The 20,489-nt window shown below is 44.9% G+C and overlaps 1 protein-coding gene across 2 annotated transcripts in view; it reads right to left on the reverse strand.

The window, feature by feature from the left end:
• The window catches only part of COP1 (COP1 E3 ubiquitin ligase), a 188,822-nt gene that overhangs the window by 130,497 nt on the left and 37,836 nt on the right, over nt 1-20,489 (reverse strand). Inside the window, exons 6-8 of one of the 2 annotated variants that reach the window (XM_044301396.1) lie at nt 18,875-18,943; nt 12,933-12,992; nt 4,746-4,822 (exon numbers count right to left, since the gene is read on the reverse strand). In XM_044301396.1, the coding sequence (XP_044157331.1) occupies nt 4,746-4,822; nt 12,933-12,992; nt 18,875-18,943 (206 nt within the window). The remainder of the gene's footprint in view (nt 1-4,745; nt 4,823-12,932; nt 12,993-18,874; nt 18,944-20,489) is intronic. The other variant, XM_044301397.1, reaches the window with a different exon arrangement.

The raw sequence follows: 20,489 nt of genomic DNA on the forward strand, positions 1-20,489 counted from the left end.
AAATGCTTCCCCATACGCCCGGGCCCCTCAAACGGATTCTACTTAGCTGGCTCCCGGGCAGCTGCTTCGCTCCCGACGCCCACCGCTGCATCCCCCCCGTCACATGGATGAAAACATCCGGCGTCAGCCAATAGCAGGCCGTGAAGGGAACGAGCCTCCCTAGCATTGCGGGTGACACTAGAGAGGCTCGTCAGCATGGGATGGCTTTCCCCACGCGTCAGGGAGATGCAGCGGCGGCCGTGCTGGCATCAAAAACGCTGCAGGTGCCGGCAAGCCAGGTCAGTACAATTTCTGTGAGGGGCCGGGTGTATGGGGAGGCATTGGACAACCCCTAAAGTTCACCGAGGTGAAAGTTGCTGCATTTCTGCACCAAAATGAGCACATCACAGATCGGAGAACCCACAGCCTGCTCTGATTTTTGGGTAGAAACCTTCCATCACATGTGGAAGGAGTTCCGAAGACTGTAAATGTCTGGATCCAGAGTCTACCAGTCACACGTGTAAATGTAAAATGGGGTAGTGATCATGGAGACGGACAATAATAAGGATCATTACAGTCATCTTCTCCCCAGCCTGCTAACAGGGAACAAAAGAGGGCGATGAACTACGCAAGAACGGCCAATCCTAGATTTAGTGTCCCTTAACTCAAACATAACTCACGGCAAGATGCCGACTGGTCCTTGGACCAAATTAAATATAAAGTGAGAGATGGATGGCTGCTACAAGTACAAAGAATAGATACAAGCTGGAGAGCAGATAAATGATGAAAGATCTCAGGACAGATTAAGTTGAAAGCCTCATCTTCTGGCTGTTAGGAGAGATAGCCACAGCAGAGAAAAATCTAATTGCACAATGTCTTTTTTTTTCTTTTTTTCCCCTACAGAAATGGGCAGTAAGTGCCATTTATAAGGCGGCATCTTGGGCGTGTAAATCACACGCTCCTACTCGAGAGGAGTTCTCCATCAGCACGGGACACGGACATATTGGAGAAGCAATTCTGCCTGTAAGTCCGGTAACATATAGACAAAACACAGGACATTTGAGCTGACCGATTACATGCTTTAGACATTTTAATTTATCTGGCAGAGGCTCGCTGTTCTGTACACACGGGAGGACCGGAAAGGGACAACTGGTTCTACCGTCAAAATGCACGTTCCCGCATTGATTTAGGAGTTGTCACAAACAAATCGGAGGCTAAGACCGGGAAACAGCTGCCTCCTGTGTATCACATGAGGCGGAACGGCGGTGCATGAGAGCTACAAAGCGTAGCACAGCAAGCTATGCTGTTTCTCAGTGTCCGTAGCTCTCATTCTCCGCGATGGGAGCGACTGAAACAGGGAGCAACGGCACGCTCTGCTGTTTCCCTGCCAGGAGGTGGTCGGGACTGTGTCTCATCTCGCCTTAGTAACGGCGAGATGAGACCACCCCTTTAAAGGCTACGTACACCTTCAGAGGCAGATTTTTATGATTGCATTTTATTCATTTTGGGCTTAAAGGGAACAATTCACCAGTTTTATGGTGTCCTAACTAAGGGCAACATAAATATGTAACTGATTCTGGGTCACTTTCTTTAATTGACCCAGTCAATCTGCCAACATCTTGTATTGAAAAGCTCCAGCCGATAATGATGCGTCCTGAATATTCATGAGCTCCTGACTCTCCCTGCCTACCTGCTGCTGATTGACAGTTATTTTCCATATGAATCAGCAGCAGGTGGGCAGGGGAGTGGCTATTGCTCTGAATTAAATATACGCTGGACTCAATGACATCACGCTGGACCCAAATCAGCTCATTAGCATGCGGCATCTTTGTGTGTATATTATGGAGGTAACCATCTGTCACACCAGTAAGTGAATACATCTAAGGCACTTTTTTGTAGTTAATGATTGTATATCATTAGTTAGATTATATTCAAATATCCACATGACAGGTTCCCTTTAAAAATCATTTTTTCAATTGGTCTTTATTAAAAATTGTCAGCAGCTTTGCATTAAAGAGTTAACTTCTGCCTTGCTGTGAGAATCTTACTTTCAAATTTCCCATTCATCTAATAAACGTTCTCTCTAAATTACAAATTGCTCAAAAACACTTATTTAAGCCACATTCTTAAGATAAGAACTGAGCTATAATGGGTGTTTATAAGGTCAGAGATCAGGAGCCATCAGCTGAGCTGCCTGATGGAACAGTCAAATACAGACCATGCTACTAGAGAATCTCAAGGCTGTACAGAGAAAGAGGCACAACTTCTTTAATAACAACCAATTGAAAAAAATAAGCTCAAAATGAGTACAATGCAATATTTAAAAGGTGTTCATAGCCTTTAAAAGGAAATCTTTTTAGGGTACTTTCACACTAGCGTTTACGTTTTCCAGTATTGAGATCCGTCATAGGGGCTCAATACCGGAAAAAATAAAATCAATGGGGACAAAACTGAACTGAACAGAACGGAGTGCTGCAAAATGCATTGCGTTTCGTTGAGTTCCCAGACCAGAGAGCAAAGCGCAACATGTTGTAGTTTGCTTTCCATCCTGGGATGCAGAGCAAGACTGTTCCGGCATTACCACCACCCCGCCAATGCAAGTCAATAGGGACGGATCAGTTCTCTCTGCCACAATAGAAAACTGATCCGTCCCCTTATTGACTTTCAATGGAGTTCATGACAAATCCATCTTGGCTATGTTAAAGATGATACAACCGGATCCGTTCATAATGGATGCAGGCGGTTGTATTATCCATAATGGAAGCGTTTTTGCTGAGCCCTGCCGGATCCAGTAAAAACGCTAGTGTGAAAGTAGCCTAAGAGCTTCATGCTGGATACAGGCAACTTTATGCCCCGAGACAGAGAGCTGTCAAACAAGCAGAGCTGAATAGGGAAAAGCTTGCAGGAAGAGGTGCCCATGTTTCTTCTCCCTATTTCTGAACTATGTTTTCTCAGAATTGCACGGCATTTAGAGTAAAACACGGCCGTCTGTGACCGTCTCTCGGGATTCCATACTGCCGACAGGCTCTCTTTAAAGGGTCACCCACTATGAGCAATCCCCCTTTCTGAAGATTATAAAGGTCCCCATGTTGCTGAGACTCCGAGCAATCGCCTGTCAACTTAAGGGAAACTTGACAATGAAAGCACCATATACCTTTAGGGCCCATTCACACGACCGTATCTTTCCCTCTGCATCTGTTCCGCAACTTTTCGGATCAGATGTGGAACCATTCAATTCAATGGAGCCGCAAAAGATGTGGATAACACAGTGTGCTGTCCGGCTCAGCACGTCTGTTCTACAGTCCCGCAAAAAAGACAGAATGTGTCATATTCTTGTCCGTTATGCGGAGCGCACATGGGTTGTTTTGCAGATCCACACCACAAGCTGCAAAAACTGATAAGGTCATGTGAATGCACCCCTAATAGCAGCTCTCTCTCCTGACTCCCCTATACACACAAACCCTTGGTCAACCGAGCATGTATGCATTTTCAATGGGGAGAGGAGGAAACCGCTGCTAGACATCTGGTACAGCAAACAGATCACACTAGAAAACTGGACTCGACCTATCCTTTTTCCCCCCACATTGGTTATGTCAGGAGCACACATTACACATTAGATAGTTAGCTGGTCCCACCGAAAATGGCAGGTTTAGGTAACATATAGTAATGTGTATCTGGTCCTGTGTATAGGGTCACCGAGTTTTAGTAAAACTTCTGATAGGTTATAGATATCGCGCTCTCTCTGCGCAGAGGACGGAATTAAGACAGACCCAATGACTTTCTATTGAGCCCAACTCCTATAGTGAGGAGAGAGAATGCGTTGTGTGTGCACTTCTCTCTCCTTCTTTCTACAGATCAGTGGGGGTCTCAGAGCTCAGACCCCCATCAATCAAATCTTTTGATGTCTCTATGGCAAATCAAAAGTTTCCCTAAAACTCAGTGACCGTTAAAAGGGGTTGTCTCATCTCAGACAATGGTAGCATATCGCTAGGATATACCCCCCTTGTCTGCTAGGTGCGGGTCCCCCCGCTGGGACCTGCACCTATATCGAGAACGAAGCGCCGAAAGTGGTGGAGGGCACACAGTGCAGACGTCCTCCATTCATTTATATAGGACCAGCAGAAATAGCCAAGCGCTGGCCCGTCGGGCCCATAGAAGTGAATGGGAGCAGTGGCCGGTCATGTGCAGTGAGCTCCCATTCACTTCTATGGGGAGAGAAGCAATCTCCTCCACTCACGATCAGGAAATTATTGGGAACGTATGGTTAGTTCCTGATAATCGCATGACCTCAGCCCTTGTAAAGGGACCCTTAATCCCTAATATACAAAGTCTACTGTAGATTCAAAAATCTGACAGCAGACTACCAGCTACTCCAGGTTAGAGATCAGTAAATTGGAGCATCTATGTGCAGATTTGGCAAGCACTTGGGGCACAATGGGCAAATCAAGTTGCCCATTATTCACTACAATTTTTCAAACATGGCAAATTGATTTGTCCAATTTATCATAATATTCAGTGAACTGAAAAACAAGTTGCTGATGACTGACATCAAACAGCTTGTGCCTGCTGACAACTGAGAACCGCCACAGAGAAAGTGAGTCTCCTGTGCCAGCGTATTTCACTTGCCACGTGTAGGGTGCAGTAAATCCATAAAAAAAATCTGCATTTACTTGCGTCCATTCATTTTTTCCACTCAATTTATATCCCTAACAAACATGTGATGATAACTTATTTTACTCTGTCAGATCCAGAGAAGAGCATATTACCTGTGTGATGGGGAAGGGGCTTCAAACTGTGGCACAGTGCTGTCTTCACTGCGGGGGGAATACAAGCCGCTCATCTCCTGAAACAAAAAGCCAAATACATTTCAGTTTACAGCAAAAATAAAACAGGCCAATATAAACCATTACATAAGACTTCTATCCTATTGCAAGGTTTTACATTTATTTTTTTTTTTTCTCTCACATTATATATATATATATATATATATATATATATATATATATATATAAATTGTCACAAGACACGCTCTAGAAAAAAAAATATAAGATCAGGCGGCACTTTTGTGCAGTTAGTTTCTTCAATTTATGGACTCCTGCACATGAACGTATTTTTCTGGGATTTTTTACGGACCGTATGCAGAACCATTTATTTCAATCGGTCCGCAAAAAAAAAAAAAAATTACTCCGTGTGCATTACGTTTCCGTATGTCCATTCCTCAAAAAAATATCCTATTATTGTCTGCATTACTGACAAGGGTAGGACTGTTTTATTAGGGGAAAACTGTTCCATTGCGCAAAATACAGAATCCACACGGACATTAGTATTTTGTGCGGATCAGTGTTTTGGGGACCGCAAAATACATACGGTTGTGTGCATAAGCCCTAAGGATACAGCCACACAGGGCGAAATGTTACAGCATTTCCGCAGCCACGTTTTGAGATGTCGCCCTCTGCATTGCAAAAGGTGACATCCCTGGTGGACATCCACAGCATAACCCATCTGTGCAACGGATTTAAAATCCACACTGCAGGTCAATTTTTGCTGCAGATTTTATTTTATTTTTTTAAAGATCGTGGATGACATTTTTTTTTTATTTTCTAAATCAAATGTATTTTTATGCTGCAAAATGCTTCGTACCTGCCTCAAACAACTCCTTGGCGGCAAATCTACAGCCTTTATGCCATATGTGAATGTACTGCTACTCTCACTCGAAGGTCCGTGCTGCACTGTGTTATATCTGCTCACAATTACACTCTGTCTCCAAGGCTTCTGCGTTCAGAATCGAACCGCACAAACTCAATGCTGGAGCTTTGGAGATAGAAGTCTAGATGAGCAATCTAGACTTGCTGTCACCCAGGCGGCAGCACAGATCCCAAGACATCCGGCTCCTATGTCTTTACAGAGAAAGAGAATAACAAACGTGCTGAAGAAAAGTGCTGCCATATTACAGTTCTTACTATCTCTCTCATACATTAATCTCTAACTACTTATCTACACATATGAGTATGTGTATATATATATATATATATATATATATACACACACATATACATACACACACACACACAGTACAGACCAAAAGTTTGGACTCACCTTCTCATTCAAAGAGTTTTCTTTATTTTCATGACTATGAAAATTGTAGATTCACACTGAAGGCATCAAAACTATGAATTAACACATGTGGAATTATATACATAACAAAAAAGTGTGAAACAACTGAAAATATGTCATATTCTAGGTTCTTCAAAGTAGCCACCTTTTGCTTTGATTACTGCTTTGCACACTCTTGGCATTCTCTTGATGAGCTTCAAGAGGTAGTCACCTGAAATGGTCTTCCAACAGTCTTGAAGGAGTTCCCAGAGATGCTTAGCACTTGTTGGCCCTTTTGCCTTCACTCTGCGGTCCAGCTCACCCCAAACCATCTCGATTGGGTTCAGGTCCGGTGACTGTGGAGGCCAGGTCATCTGGCGCAGCACCCCATCACTCTCCTTCATGGTCAAATAGCCCTTACACAGCCTGGAGGTGTGTTTGGGGTCATTGTCCTGTTGAAAAATAAATGATGGTCCAACTAAACGCAAACCGGATGGAATAGCATGCCGCTGCAAGATGCTGTGGTAGCCATGCTGGTTCAGTATGCCTTCAATTTTGAATAAATCCCCAACAGTGTCACCAGCAAAGCACCCCCACACCATCACACCTCCTCCTCCATGCTTCACGGTGGGAACCAGGCATGTAGAGTCCATCCGTTCACCTTTTCTGCGTCGCACAAAGACACGGTGGTTGGAACCAAAGATCTCAAATTTGGACTCATCAGACCAAAGCACAGATTTCCACTGGTCTAATGTCCATTCCTTGTGTTCTTTAGCCCAAACAAGTCTCTTCTGCTTGTTGCCTGTCCTTAGCAGTGGTTTCCTAGCAGATATTCTACTATGAAGGCCTGATTCACACAGTCTCCTCTTAACAGTTGTTCTAGAGATGTGTCTGCTGCTAGAACTCTGTGTGGCATTGACCTGGTCTCTAATCTGAGCTGCTGTTAACCTGCGATTTCTGAGGCTGGTGACTCGGATGAACTTATCCTCCGCAGCAGAGGTGACTCTTGGTCTTCCTTTCCTGGGGCGGTCCGCATGTGAGACAGTTTCTTTGTAGCGCTTGATGGTTTTTGTGACTGCACTTGGGGACACTTTCGAAGTTTTTCCAATTTTTCGGACTGACTGACCTTTATTTCTTAAAGTAATGATGGCCACTTGTTTTTCTTTACTTAGCTGCTTTTTTCTTGCCATAATACAAATTCTAACAGTCTATTCAGTAGAACTATCAGCTGTGTATCCACCTGAATTCTCCACAACGCAACTGATGGTCCCAACCCCATTTATAAGGCAAGAAATCCCACTTATTAAACCTGACAGGGCACACTTGTGAAGTGAAAACCATTTCAGGTGACTACCTCTTGAAGCTCATCAAGAGAATGCCAAGAGTGTGCAAAGCAGCAATCAAAGCAAAAGGTGGCTACTTTGAAGAACCTAGAATATGACATATTTTCAGTTGTTTCACACTTTTATGTTATGTATATAATTCCACATGTGTTAATTTATAGTTTTGATGCCTTCAGTGTGAATCTACAATTTTCATAGTCATGAAAATAAAGAAAACTCTTCGAATGAGAAGGTGTGTCCAAACTTTTGGTCTGTTCTGTACTGTACATATACATACATACATATACACACACACACACACACACACACACACGGGCCTGGCTTCGCACGGGTATATTTCATTTAATAATTGTGTGCGACGTTAAAAGATATCGACACTATCCACTATAACAGTGACATCTACAGTACCCCGCTACTTTAACAGTGACCTCCACAGCGGCCACCCCTTTATTAGTGACCTCCACAGTACCCCATCTCCTTAAAGGGGTTGTCCGGGTTCAGAGCTGAACCCGGACATACGCTTATTTTCACCCAGGCAGCCCCCTGAGGCTAGCATCGGAGCATCTCATGCTCCGATGCGCTCCCTTGCCCTGCGCTAGATCGCACAGGGCACAGGCTCTTTTGTTTATCATAACACACTGCCGGGCGGAAACTTCCGTCCGGCAGTGTGTTCGGTGACGTCACCGGCTCGGATGGGCGGACTTTAGCACTGCCCTAGCCGTTTTACTGGCTAGGGCAGCGCTAAAGCCCACCCATTAGTGCCGGTGACATCACCGGGCTTCCTGGCAGCCCCATGGAGAACCCCGGTACGTCACCGCAACTCCTAAAAATGCCTTTGCCCTGCGTGATTTAGAGCAGGGCAAAGGAGAGCATCGGAACATGAACTGCTCCGATGCTCAAGTCAGGGAGGCTGCCGGGGTGAAAATGGAGGTATGTCCGGGTTCAGATCTGAACCCGGACAACCCCTTTAACAGCGATTTCCACAATAACCCGCCCCCTTAACATTGACTTCCAGTGCTCTGTTCCCTTAAAATGTGACCACCACAACAACCCGCCCCCTTAACACTGCCCTCTATAGCGGATCGTCCCCTTAACGGTGACCTCCACCGTTCCCTTCCCCCTTAATACAGACCTCCACAGCGCCCGACCCCTTAACAGTGACGTCCACAGCGGCCCACCCCTCAATTAGTGACCTCCACAGTGCCCCATCTCCTTAACAGTGATTTCCACAACACCCCACCCTCTTAACAGTGGCCTCTACAGCAATCTGCCCCTTAACATTGACCTTCATAGCGGACCATCCCCTAAACTGTGACCTCCACAGCGATCCACTCCCTTAACAGTGTCACCCACAGCACCCTGCCCCTTTAAAGCTGACCTACAGCACTGAAGAAAAATTGCTGGGTTGTTATGGAAACCTGGTGTAAAACTGTGTGTATGTGGAGACTAAGGGCCTGCGAGCTTCTACTGGCTGATAAGAGACATGTACCGTGTGTATGGCAGTTGGGATATGAGGAGAAAGACCTGCAGGCCCCTATTGGCTAATGTAGGTCATGTGATGGTGCCATATTTGCTTTTGGGGGGAAATATCTCAGGAACGGTATGCGCTGAAGAGCAGAGACCCGGTCTAAAACCTCCCCAGACGCCTGATGTACCTGTGTGCCAAATTTTGTGATTGTAAATGTGACTGTGCGGATTCCTTTAGCGGACATACACACATACACTCAGCTTTATATATTAGAAGATGATAGAGATATATATTGTGAGGCAGTGACAGGCCTCATAGCTGCTAGGGGAGATTCATGGCAGGACTTTCTGTGTCTTCCCAGTCAGTCATCAGGTCTGAGACACTCCAGAGCATCTATTATATATCCAAAGTCACAGATCCCTTGATAAAGGTGGTCACCGACCGAAACGTTGGAGGTTGTACTGCTTAATTAACTATATTGCTTGAATAATTGCTCTGGATGGAACAAAAAGATGATGTATAAACTACCATGAATTAAAAACCACAAATTGATGAAATGCAAATGGTGTGCCGTGGATTTCTTCTGTGAGTCATCAGGTCTGAGGCAGCACCGGGTGACACAATCAGTCTGGGATAAGAGCCCAGGCCATATTGTCAGTCAAGGAGAGAGATAATCTTGGTGTAACAGAGGCCTGCTGGAGGCTCCGGAAGGGTGGTCTTAGCCAGGCTGGCTGAGGGGCCACGGGGCTAGGTTTTAGCCTGATCTTTGGGGGACTCCGCGAGGTCTGGGAATCAACAGTCGCTAGGCCAGAGTCAGGCGGACTTCTGGGACACAATCCCCCAAAGGTACTGGACTTTGTTACAGCCTGGAAGTGCTGGAGTATTAGCTAAGAAAGCCAATGTTGGTACTGTGTGTGAACTGTGCTATAAGTGAGGTAGGGTAATGTTATGTTTAGGTAGAGCCCAGACGGCAGGCTTCGATTTTGTACTGTTTTGTTGTTGCTGTGAAAATAAATCTCATGTTTGGACCTGCAATCCAGCTGTGGTGAAGCTAATTGTGAAAATGACCCCCGAAATAGACAGACACTCTTCTTGGATAGAGCCCTTGAAGAAACACAAGAGGAGCGAGATGAGTTTGAGAGACTGAACAAGCAACTTAGAGCAGAGATGGAGGATCTTATGAGCTCAAAGGATGACGTCGGGAAGAAAGTCTATGAGTTGGAGAAGTCTAAGCCAGAGCTTGTTAAGAAGGGATCAGGAGATGGTGGCGCTGCAGTGCCTACTGAGGCAGAGAAGACGGAAGATCTTTCTGCTGAACTCGTGAATAGGGCTGATGTAGATGCAGAGGCCAAGAGACTCATGTCAGTGGGTAGCCAGGATCTGGTCCCGAAAGACGTTCCCTCCGCCTGCAAAGCCGTCCAAGTAGCCAGCAGCCTGCTGGGGGAAGGAATACAAGGAGTTGGACGACCAGTATGCAGATCCTGTCTACTACTGTGGGTTGGCTCTCCTGAATTCTTCCCGAAAGGAGAACCGTGTCCTAAGTGAGCCTCTGTTGAAAATGCCAGAAGTCTACGAGTCTGGTGAAGTCCCTGTTGTCCCCGGAACCTCCTAACTCGATGAGAAAATGGAAAAGGAGGGAAAGTATATGATGCCGGGTCCAAGAAAACCAAGGCTGAAGAAGTTAAGGCCGAGGTGTTGGAGAAGCGAAGGAGCGGCTACCGAAGCGGAAAAACCCACTAAAGAAGAAGCCAAGGTCTCTGAAACTGCCGGAAAGCTGGAAGAAGTGAACCGGAGGCACGTAAAAGAAACAAGTGGGGATAAGCCTGCTCTGCTGAAGGAGCCCCTCAAGGCCAAAGGGTCGGGACACGACCATGACTGGGAACAGTTCATTCAAGAGCTGCAGCAATCCAAGAAAGGACATGAGGAGCGTGTGCACAAGCCAGAAAATCTAAAACGAGAGCCTGCCGGTCGTATAAAAACCTCTTCTGAGAAAAGTTTCAGAAACCAAATGCTAAATGTGGAGAGGAACAGAAAAAAGAAAAAAAGAGACCACGAGTGCGAAAGCACATCACTCTCACTCATGAAAGAGTACCTGCTCATGAGATGGGCAAGAAAATCCCGTAGATCTTATCGGCTCTGTAATAAACTCATGAGGGTGACAAACCAAGCGCTGTTCTCCTGTGTCTGGCAGAATAAGGGGAAGACTGTAGGCCATGTCAATGCCTGTTCACTAGCATCTGGATTTGATGCTAGTGTTCACCCCTACGGGCTTGAACAAAAGGGGGGGTATGTGAGGCAGTGACAGGCCTCATAGCTGCTAGGGGAGATTCATGGCAGGAGTTTGTGTCTTCCCAGTCAGTCATCAGGTCTGAGGCAGCACCAGGTGACACAATCAGTCTGGGATAAGAGCCCAGCCCAGACTGTCATTCAAGAAGAGAGAGAATCTTGGTGTAACAGAGGCCTGCTGGAGGTTCCGGAAGGGTAGTCTCAGCCGGGCTGGCTGAGGGGCCACGGGGCTAGGTGTTAGCCTGATCTTTGGGGGACTCCGAAAGGTCTGGGAATCGACGGTCGCTAGGCCAGAGTCAGGCGGACTTCTGGGCCACAATCGCCCAAAGGTACTGGACTTTGTTACAGCCTGGAAGTGCTGGAGTATTAGCTAAGAAAGCCAATGTTGGTACAGTGTGTGAATGGTGCAATAAGTGAGGTAGGGTTATGTTATGTTTAGGTAGAGCCCAGACGGGCAGGCTTTTATTTTGTACTGTTTTGTTGCTGTGAAAATAAATCTCATGTTTGGACCTGCAATCCGGCTGTGGTGAAGCCAATTGTGAGAATGACCCCTGAGAGAGCTAATCCCCCACAAAAAAAAAAAAAAAAATTTATATATATATATTTTTTAATCTTGTATTATTAATATATATTTTTTTTAAGGATAACTGTCTTTTATTTGCTAGTTTATTAGAGCTAGGCATGTATACCTGAGTTAGTCTGTCAATGATGCCAAAAGATCTGCAATTACCTTGTAATAACAGATTTCATTGATGTCTCCTGTCCCTTTCCACTGCTCCCTTAAAAGACAGTTGCTAAGGCTCATCTGTCTTCGGCTAGGAAGACAGAGGGACGGTTCTTCACACTGCAGGCCTGCATTAGGCTTCAGAGTGAGGAGGCGTGTCTCAGTAATCCAATCTGATTGGCTGGCAGGAAGCTGCTGGCTTCAGCAAGTTTGTATGTGACCTGAGGGAATGCAGTTTTGGCCTCAGAGAACTGGCAGAGGAGCCATCTTATGAAGATCCTTATAATGTAGGATTCAAAACAGCCGTAACTAAGGGGAAAACTCAAGGAAAACAGTGGTAAGTGAAGAAACTAAATATTGCTTTATGCATAATGCTGCTGCAGCAGTAACATTTGCTAACTCCAAAAACATTTTTATGAAAATATAACAGTTATCCTTTAAATCACATATCATAGCAAAATTGTCATTTGCATGTGTAACAGAGAGGAGGACAATAAATGATTTTCAAAAACCTTTAATAAAAGGGTATTCTCACTACAAGAATTGATGATGTATTGACATCTCACCAGTAATGGACCGCCACCGATGCAAAACGGCCCCAGTCCAGATATCTGGGGTCAGTGTTACAATCCCAGGCACAATGCTGGGTTGAAAATATTCAGATTTCAGAAAAAGCTGCTCGAGCTGTGATTCAACATACTGATGGAGGCCCCAGCCCCCTATGTATTTGGTGTGCAGATGGTGGGGAGGGTAAAAACTTTGATTTATACTGTACTAGGAGATAGTAATGGTAAGAAAATATTGCTTCCTGAAGTGCTAGCTGTCACACAAAAAAATTATTTAGTGAAAACATAAAAAAAAAAAAAAAAAAAAAAAACAATATTCTGCATTTCAGCTTTAAGAATAACCAAGTAAAGAAAAAAGTGCCAATGCTCTGGGATCTATCCCCATGTAAAGTCACCCCAGCTTTGGAGCCAGATGTTAGAGGAGAGATTGCCAAGAGCATCCAGCGGCAGACAGCTTTAATCAAGTCTCTCACCTCTACACGCTTTATGTCTTCCTCCACCACACTCAGCTCCTTCTGGATCTGCTCCAATTGCTGGGAGGTCAAGATGAGAGAAGGAGACAAGAAACAAACACTTTACAGCTTCGCGTCTCATCATCTACAAATTTACAGGGTACATAAAAAATCTAAGAAATCTCTAGGACACAAGACAGCCACGGGAGGAGAACAGGGCTGGTGATACCACATCGATATTGGTAGAAGTACCTATGGTTAAAAAAGATTGCTTAGAGTACAGTAAAAATATAAAAAATATACTATATATTTTTATTTCTATGCAAGACACGGTTGCTTGATGTTACAGGGCCAAGGCTTGAGGCTGAACCTGCGGGGCGATCCTGATGGTAACACATCCCTTTCTGATTCATCTGATCTCATGTGCCGTAAAGACCTTGTGTGAATTCAAATCACCACCTACATCAATATCCGACTCCTAGCAGACCGTAATATGTGTACAATGGGGTTGGATAGTGATTTTAATCTATACGTAAAAACACTGCTCGAGAAATCAGAATCAAGAAGGGACACCTAGGAGAACAACTACATTATCCACGTGACATCTTACATCAATAAAGTGCATCTTTTATAATTCTAATGGGGATTTAAAGGGCTATTCCTATCTCAATCAAACAAGGCCGAGGCTGGGATCATCATCGTCATATGCTGCAGCCGACAGACACCTCTGTGGAAGCCACTGAATCCATTAAAGGGCAATGCCATCCATCAGATACCACCAGTTAGAGGAATAATGCGACCATCAGAAATCAAAGCCACATCGTTGAAATGAACAAAATCTTAAAGGGGTTGTCCGAGTTATTTTTTTGTTCTTTCTATGTTCCTAACTGGGCAAATGTAACAGCTTTCCAATTAACTCACTTTATCTCCAGTGGCTGGTTTCTCAGATTTCACTGAGGGTCACATGACCTGTGATGTCAGCTTCTCTCCCTGCTCTGATAAAGTTAGTTTACAAGCCTGTAAACGAGAAGTCACTGTGCTGGCCACGCCATGAGTTCTGACAGCCAAATTGGGGTCCCAAGTATGGTCATCAAGGGGCTCTGCTGACTCATGGCATGGAGGTAGCGCATCATTGATGGCATGGGGGAGGGTGTGGGGATCAAGGTGCACTGCTGGCGATTCATGGCATGGGGGGGCTCATCACTGATGGCATGGGGGAGGGGTGGGGCTCATGGTGCACTGCTAGGGAATGGGGATTCATGGCATTCGGGGAGGAGGTCTCATGGTGCTGGGGATTTGTGGCATGAGGGAGGCTCATGGGCATGGCGCTGGGGACTGATAGGCAGAGGAGACCAATTGTGGCATGAGGGATGGCATAGGGGACCGATTTGATTTTTATAAATCAAAACGTTACATTAAGAAGGTTTTTGTTATTAGAGTACTCGATCAATGGTTGGAATAATCGATCGAATACCATAAAGTGACAACCTACGTACTACAGCAGTCTAGTTTACACCAAAATAAAAAAGCTAACAAAAAGGCTGATGAAAAGTAAATGACGTACAACAGTCACTAAGTACAAAAGAAAACAAAAAAAACAAACACGAGCTTACATGATGAGCAGCAAAGTAATCACACAGCTTCATAGGAAAATGCTGGGCATGTTTATTCTCATGTGACCCCGGGAACCCATTCACCTCATTTGTGACTCAAACACAGACAGAAATTCTAGGCCCTGACAAGTCAAACATATCATACGCACGCTCCGGGCTTCTTGGACGAAGTCAAACTGCAGAGGTCTGAGGGTTAAGTGAGTAACAGGACAAATCCTGGACGCGCTCCTATCTTTCTAGAAAGATATAAGCAACCTAAATGCCAAAACGGGAAACCCAAATGGAGGCACAACTGGTTCCTAAAGTCGGGGGCGAGGAGGGAAACGTATATAGGACGTATAGAAGTGAAATAAATAAGGCGGTTAAACGGAGCTCTGTATCATCAGCACAATGTTTATCTGCAGGAAAGGGGAGAGGGGATTCCTTCAGGTTCCTTTCCTGCCAATATAAATATCATTTCAGCTCGGTCATTTGTTTTTAATTATTCTTGACCAAATCATAGGAAGAATATGGAAGCTGAAAAGGGGATGGAAGAAACTCGGGAAGGAGGCAGTGTGCAATCCGTAATTCTGACATGGGAGACGTCAAGCGTCTGTTTAGCATCTCTTGACCAGATAGGAAAAGTGACATTCCTAACACTTCGTCAACGCTACCAATGGACCGATGGAGCGTCATCGAGAAATCTGGTCTGACCTCAGCTTCCAGATAAACGAGGCACAATACGCAAATGGATGCGGTTTTGTAGATGTAGAGTTTACAACACCGTTAGTTTTTCATTCCGATTCTGATCAGTTTTGCACATTTGGCATCCGTTTGAGCTATTTCCGTCAGATACGTTATTTCAGACAATAAAAAAAATACAAATAAAAAGTCCTCTATGCAGGATTCTTGCGACGGCGAGCAGGTAAACAATGAAGAGAAGGCAGCGCTGGCACAACGCTCGCCTTCTCTTCAACCATCTGATCGGCCGGGGTGCCTGGTATCGGACCCCAGCCGATCTGATATTGATGACCTATTTTGAGGAAAGGTCATCAATAAAAAAAAATACTAACTTGGACAACACCTTTAAGGGGTCGTCTCACTTCAGCAAGTGGCATTTATCAAGTACAGAAAGATAATGCAAAGCACTTGCTAATGTACTATTATTATCCGGATTGCTTCCTTAGGTGGCTAAACTCATTTTTTCCATCACATTATACCTGTCTCGTTTCCATGGTTACGACGGCCTTGTAATCCAGCTTCTGTGGCCGTTGTTGCACACTATAGGAAAAAGCACTGGCTTTTCTGGTGGCCGGAATGTTAGGAACACACACAGGCCGGTGCTTTTTTCCTATAGCGTGCAAGCACGGCCACAGATGCTGGATTACACTGCTGTCGTAACCATGGAAACGAGACAGGTATAATGTGTTGGAAAAATGAGTCTAGACAGCAAAGGAAGCAATATGGACAATCACAATACATTAGTAAGTGCCTTGTATTAACTTCCTCTACATGATAAATGCCATTTGCTGAAGTGAGACGACCCCTCTAAGTGTCACAGCCACAAATCAACATGGATACTACAGAACTGGCAGCAACGATATGCTGCTCCCCCTACGGTAGGATACCCAACGTGTGTTCATGTTAGACAGAACCCGTCACCTCCCCTGATAGGTCTGTTTTTAGGATATAATTGTATTCCATATGAAATGACAATCGGGAGCATTTATTCTTCTACGTTTGGGTCATTCCTCTTCTACTCTTGCTAGAAGTTTATGGATAAAGGTTCAGATGGGTGCTACCAGTTAGGGGTGTCTCCTTGCACAGTCGAGCATTGACCAATCAGTCTGCCAGTGGACAAACCCCCTAACTGGCAACACCCTCCTGTACCTTTATCCATAAACTTCTAGTAGGAATAAGAATTGTTATTACATGGGGAATGCAAGTAGCTACTAAAACAGCCATGTCAGGAGGTGATGTGTCACTGTGTATTAACAGGGCCACCTCAACGTATAACCACCGACGAGTGTCCCCTTTACATCTGGAAATCACGGTTCAACCATTTTTTATTTTCTGGACTATGATACAACAGAACTATATTCTCCAATGTTCTAACACTGGGTTCACACCTGAGCGTTTTACAGCGCGTTCAAACGCGCTGTAAAACGCTCAACACATGAAAACCAATACTTCCCTATGGTCCTGGTTCACACTTGAGCGTTTTACAGCGCGTTTGAACGCGCTGAAAAACGCCCTACGCTCAAAAAAGTTCTTGAGCTTCTTTGGGGCGTTTTGGCGCGCGTTCCCGTACATAGACTTTCGGGAACGCGCGACAATGGACGTTCGCTTGTCTCTGTATGCGCGATTGTAAACGCCGGTACAATCGCGCATACAGAGCGCTCCTTTCAGAACGCTCAGGTGTGAAACCAGGGTAACACTCTGCAAACCTTGCTTTTTCAGGAATGAACATTTCAAAGCTCTACAATATAAGCTCCGAAATCTGTTACATTCCTACGGTTGGGTTTCAATTATGACCTTCTAACGTATCAGGGGAATGTGAAGGCATTTTCAGCTACATGTGGTCCTGGTATCAGGCTACTGATTCTTGCTCTGACATTTAGGAATCCATTACAAACCCAAATGTGGAAAAACACCATCCTGCCGCCCTTGAGCCTTCTAGTGTGCCGTGTACTCAGGAATGCCTACATGTAAAATGTCTTGAAAAAGGACACGGCCGTGCTCCATCACTCTGCACAAAGCCAGGCTCAATAAAAGTGGCGAGGTGGGCACGCCTGCTCGGTCTCGCTTACTTCTCCTCCTTTGGGTATGTAGAGGGCTCCCTGGCTGCAGCGTCCTCTGTGCTTCCCAAAAGCGATGCTGAGCGTGAGACAGCAATACTGTAATTCCATTTGCTCAGCATTTCCACTGAAAAGTTGAAAAGACGCTGACACTTCAGAGGCGCTAGCTACACGAGGGATCACACCGCACACTCGAAGGAGCAGAGAGAGAGAGAAGAAAAAAAATATATATAGAAAAAATAAATAAAATGTATGTTTCAAACATGTGTGTCCACCTCAGCACATTTACTGAGGTGGACATGGAAAGGCTGTTCGGTAGAAATAGCAAGTGGTACTATTCTAGCACTTTTTTCTGGAGTATCTTGGGATTGAAGCTTTTTTTTGTTGTAAATGCAAAATATGTATAATGATGGGATGGATTTCATTTTCATCAATATTCTTCAAGAGAGCAATAATCTCCATGGGGTCTTTCGAAAGGGCTACAATAGTGGCACCTATATTATAAAAAAAAAAAAATACTTCTGACCTCTGGATACGTCATCAGTATCTGATCGGTGGAGGTCCAACACCAGGAATCGCCGCCGATCAGATGTTTGAGAAGGCCCTCCTCACAGCTTGGTATTGCAACTCAGCCCCATTCACTTAAAGGGGTTCTCCAAGTTTTTTTTTACTGAGGACCTATCCCTCAGGATAGATCATCCTTATCAGATCGGCAGAGGTCCGACACCTGGCACCTCCGCCGATGTCTCTGCATTGGTTACCTGCTCGCCGTCGCAACAGCAGAAGTGAGAAGGTGTAATTACAAGACGCTGTCCCATTCACTTCAAGCCGTCCCATTGAAGTGAACGGGGCGGCTTAGGCGTTATTACACTTGTTCACCGCTGCTGTTGTGATGGCAAGCAGGTAAACTATGAAGAGTAGACGGTGTTCGCACGGAGCGCCACCTTCTCTTTAACCAGCTGATCAGCAGGAGTGCCAGCTGTCGGACCCCGCCGATCTGATATAGAGGACCTATCCCGAGGATAGATCAATAAAAAATAACTTGGACAACCTCTTTAACTTAAATTAGGCAATGTGACCAATGAACGTGACATCACCAGATTAAAAGGGTTTTCCCATCTCAGACAATTTCCCCATTTTTTGAGATGGGAATACCCCTTTAAGCTGTGAGAAAGCTGTGACACTTACAGAAGCACCGGGTCCTTCTCAAACAGCCAATTATTCGTAAATTCAAGATCATAAAAAAAAGGGCATTGGAGTTGGGTTGTCTATGTTGCTATGGTTTTTGATTGTTTCTTTCATGAGGTAGCACTACTGCAAATATCCCCTAGACTGCTGCCTTGTTGACTTCACCGCTCCTAGGACAATTTATTTCCTTTTAGCATCTGGGGTTGCCCCTTTAAGCTCCACGTGCCAAGAAAAGTAACATCTTCGATCGATCTCTAATATACTTTGAAGAGTGACGCTCCACGCATGTCTGAGACCTGAAGGGAGCTTTAAATGTACCAAGAACCATCAGCGAAAAAGAAAAAACATTTCAGAGCGTCTGCATTTGACATTAAAGCCCCGTTACCTCTCTCTTATTTCGTCGCGCTACTTTCAGGAATTCCATTAGGATCTGAACTTGAGCGGCATGCGATTCCTGCAGGGATGGAAAAATACAGTTTTTAACCTACAGTATAAAGAGTATCAGGTACAGCTGCGGCTCTACATGGATGAGACGCGCAATGACAATACTACGACAGGCCAGCAATAGGCAAAATGGAGCTTGATCTCAAACAGGTTTCCTTAGATTTATAAAAAAACATTTATTTGTAATTTGCCCACTTTTCAAAATGCGCCAGCAGACGTCCCAGCTCAGCTGCATCCACACATTTTGGCTAATTTTATTATGAGTAGTTGTGTAATGCGACTCCCTGTCTGACCGATGACCCCTGTGCACTAAACAAAAGGGTTAGAAGGGTTTTCTGACTTTTTATTTTTTTTATATACTGATGACCTATCCTAAGTATCTGATCGGCGAGGTCTGACACCCAGGAGCCCCGCCGATCAGCTGTGTGAGGAGACCGGAGAGCTCCGTTGAGCACTGCTGCCTCCTTGCAGTTTACCAAGCACAGCGCTGCACATTGTATAGTGGTTGTGCCTGGTATTGCAGTTCAGCCCCGGGCCTAAGGTAAGCTGCGAGACGGTGGCGGCACTCAAAGGAGGAGCGCAACCTTCTCAAACTGCTGATCGATCAGAAACTGATCAGCAGTGTAAAAAAATAAAAAATATGATAGAGATAGAGAATATATATATATATATATATATATATATATAAAAATGGAATAAACTGACTGGATACGGATTAGATGTCAAAAAAGCTGATCTGCTATGTTGGATTATTTATTTCACTGGTCAACTCTGCACGTGATGAAAGCCACATTTGGATGCCATGGCATTATGAAGACCCCAATTATGCAAGAGATGATGTGATAATCCTCAAAAATAAAACATTTCATTAATAATAGTATAGCAAAAGAGGAAAACCAAAAGCACAGGGACTGACAGGGCTGTCAGCAAATATCATGGGTCTTATCTGTTCTGGCCACAGGTTACAACAACACTGACATCCGTAGCCAACTGTGAGCAGAAGTTCCCGCAGATCTCCCAACTTTGTGTTTATCCCTACTTTTACCCTCCTGCAGAAGAGCCCTCGGTGCCAGGCTCTTGTAGACAGAATGTAAGGCTGCTGTCAACCCCTTTTGTTTTCTGAAGCTAAATTTAACCTGAAGATTATATTATTTTCCCATTTGCTGCTGTGATATTTGGCCAAATATTTTTATGGCCGTCCTGGCAGGAGAGCTGAACAATATGTGCTGTGGAGGGAGGCTCTGTTACTGGCACGGCATACAACCGGGACAGAAAGCCTCTTTATCAATTCCACGAGACTGTCTTCGTTAGGCTACGGGTGAGTGCCAAGAGACGGAAATAGGGGCACCGTGACAGTCTTAGGAAACTGTACCCGTTAAAATTAAATTAAAGGGGGGGGGGGGGCTGATCATTATACCATTCCATATGGAGTAAAAGGGGTTATCCAGAAATTTTATATTGGTGGCCTATCTTCAGAATAGGTCATCAATAGCATATTGGTGAGGGTCCAACTGATGGGACACTCACCGGTCAGCTGTTTGAAGAGGCCACAGTGC

This window comes from Bufo gargarizans, chromosome 7 (genome assembly GCF_014858855.1).
Source record: "Bufo gargarizans isolate SCDJY-AF-19 chromosome 7, ASM1485885v1, whole genome shotgun sequence".
NCBI lineage: Eukaryota > Metazoa > Chordata > Amphibia > Anura > Bufonidae > Bufo > Bufo gargarizans.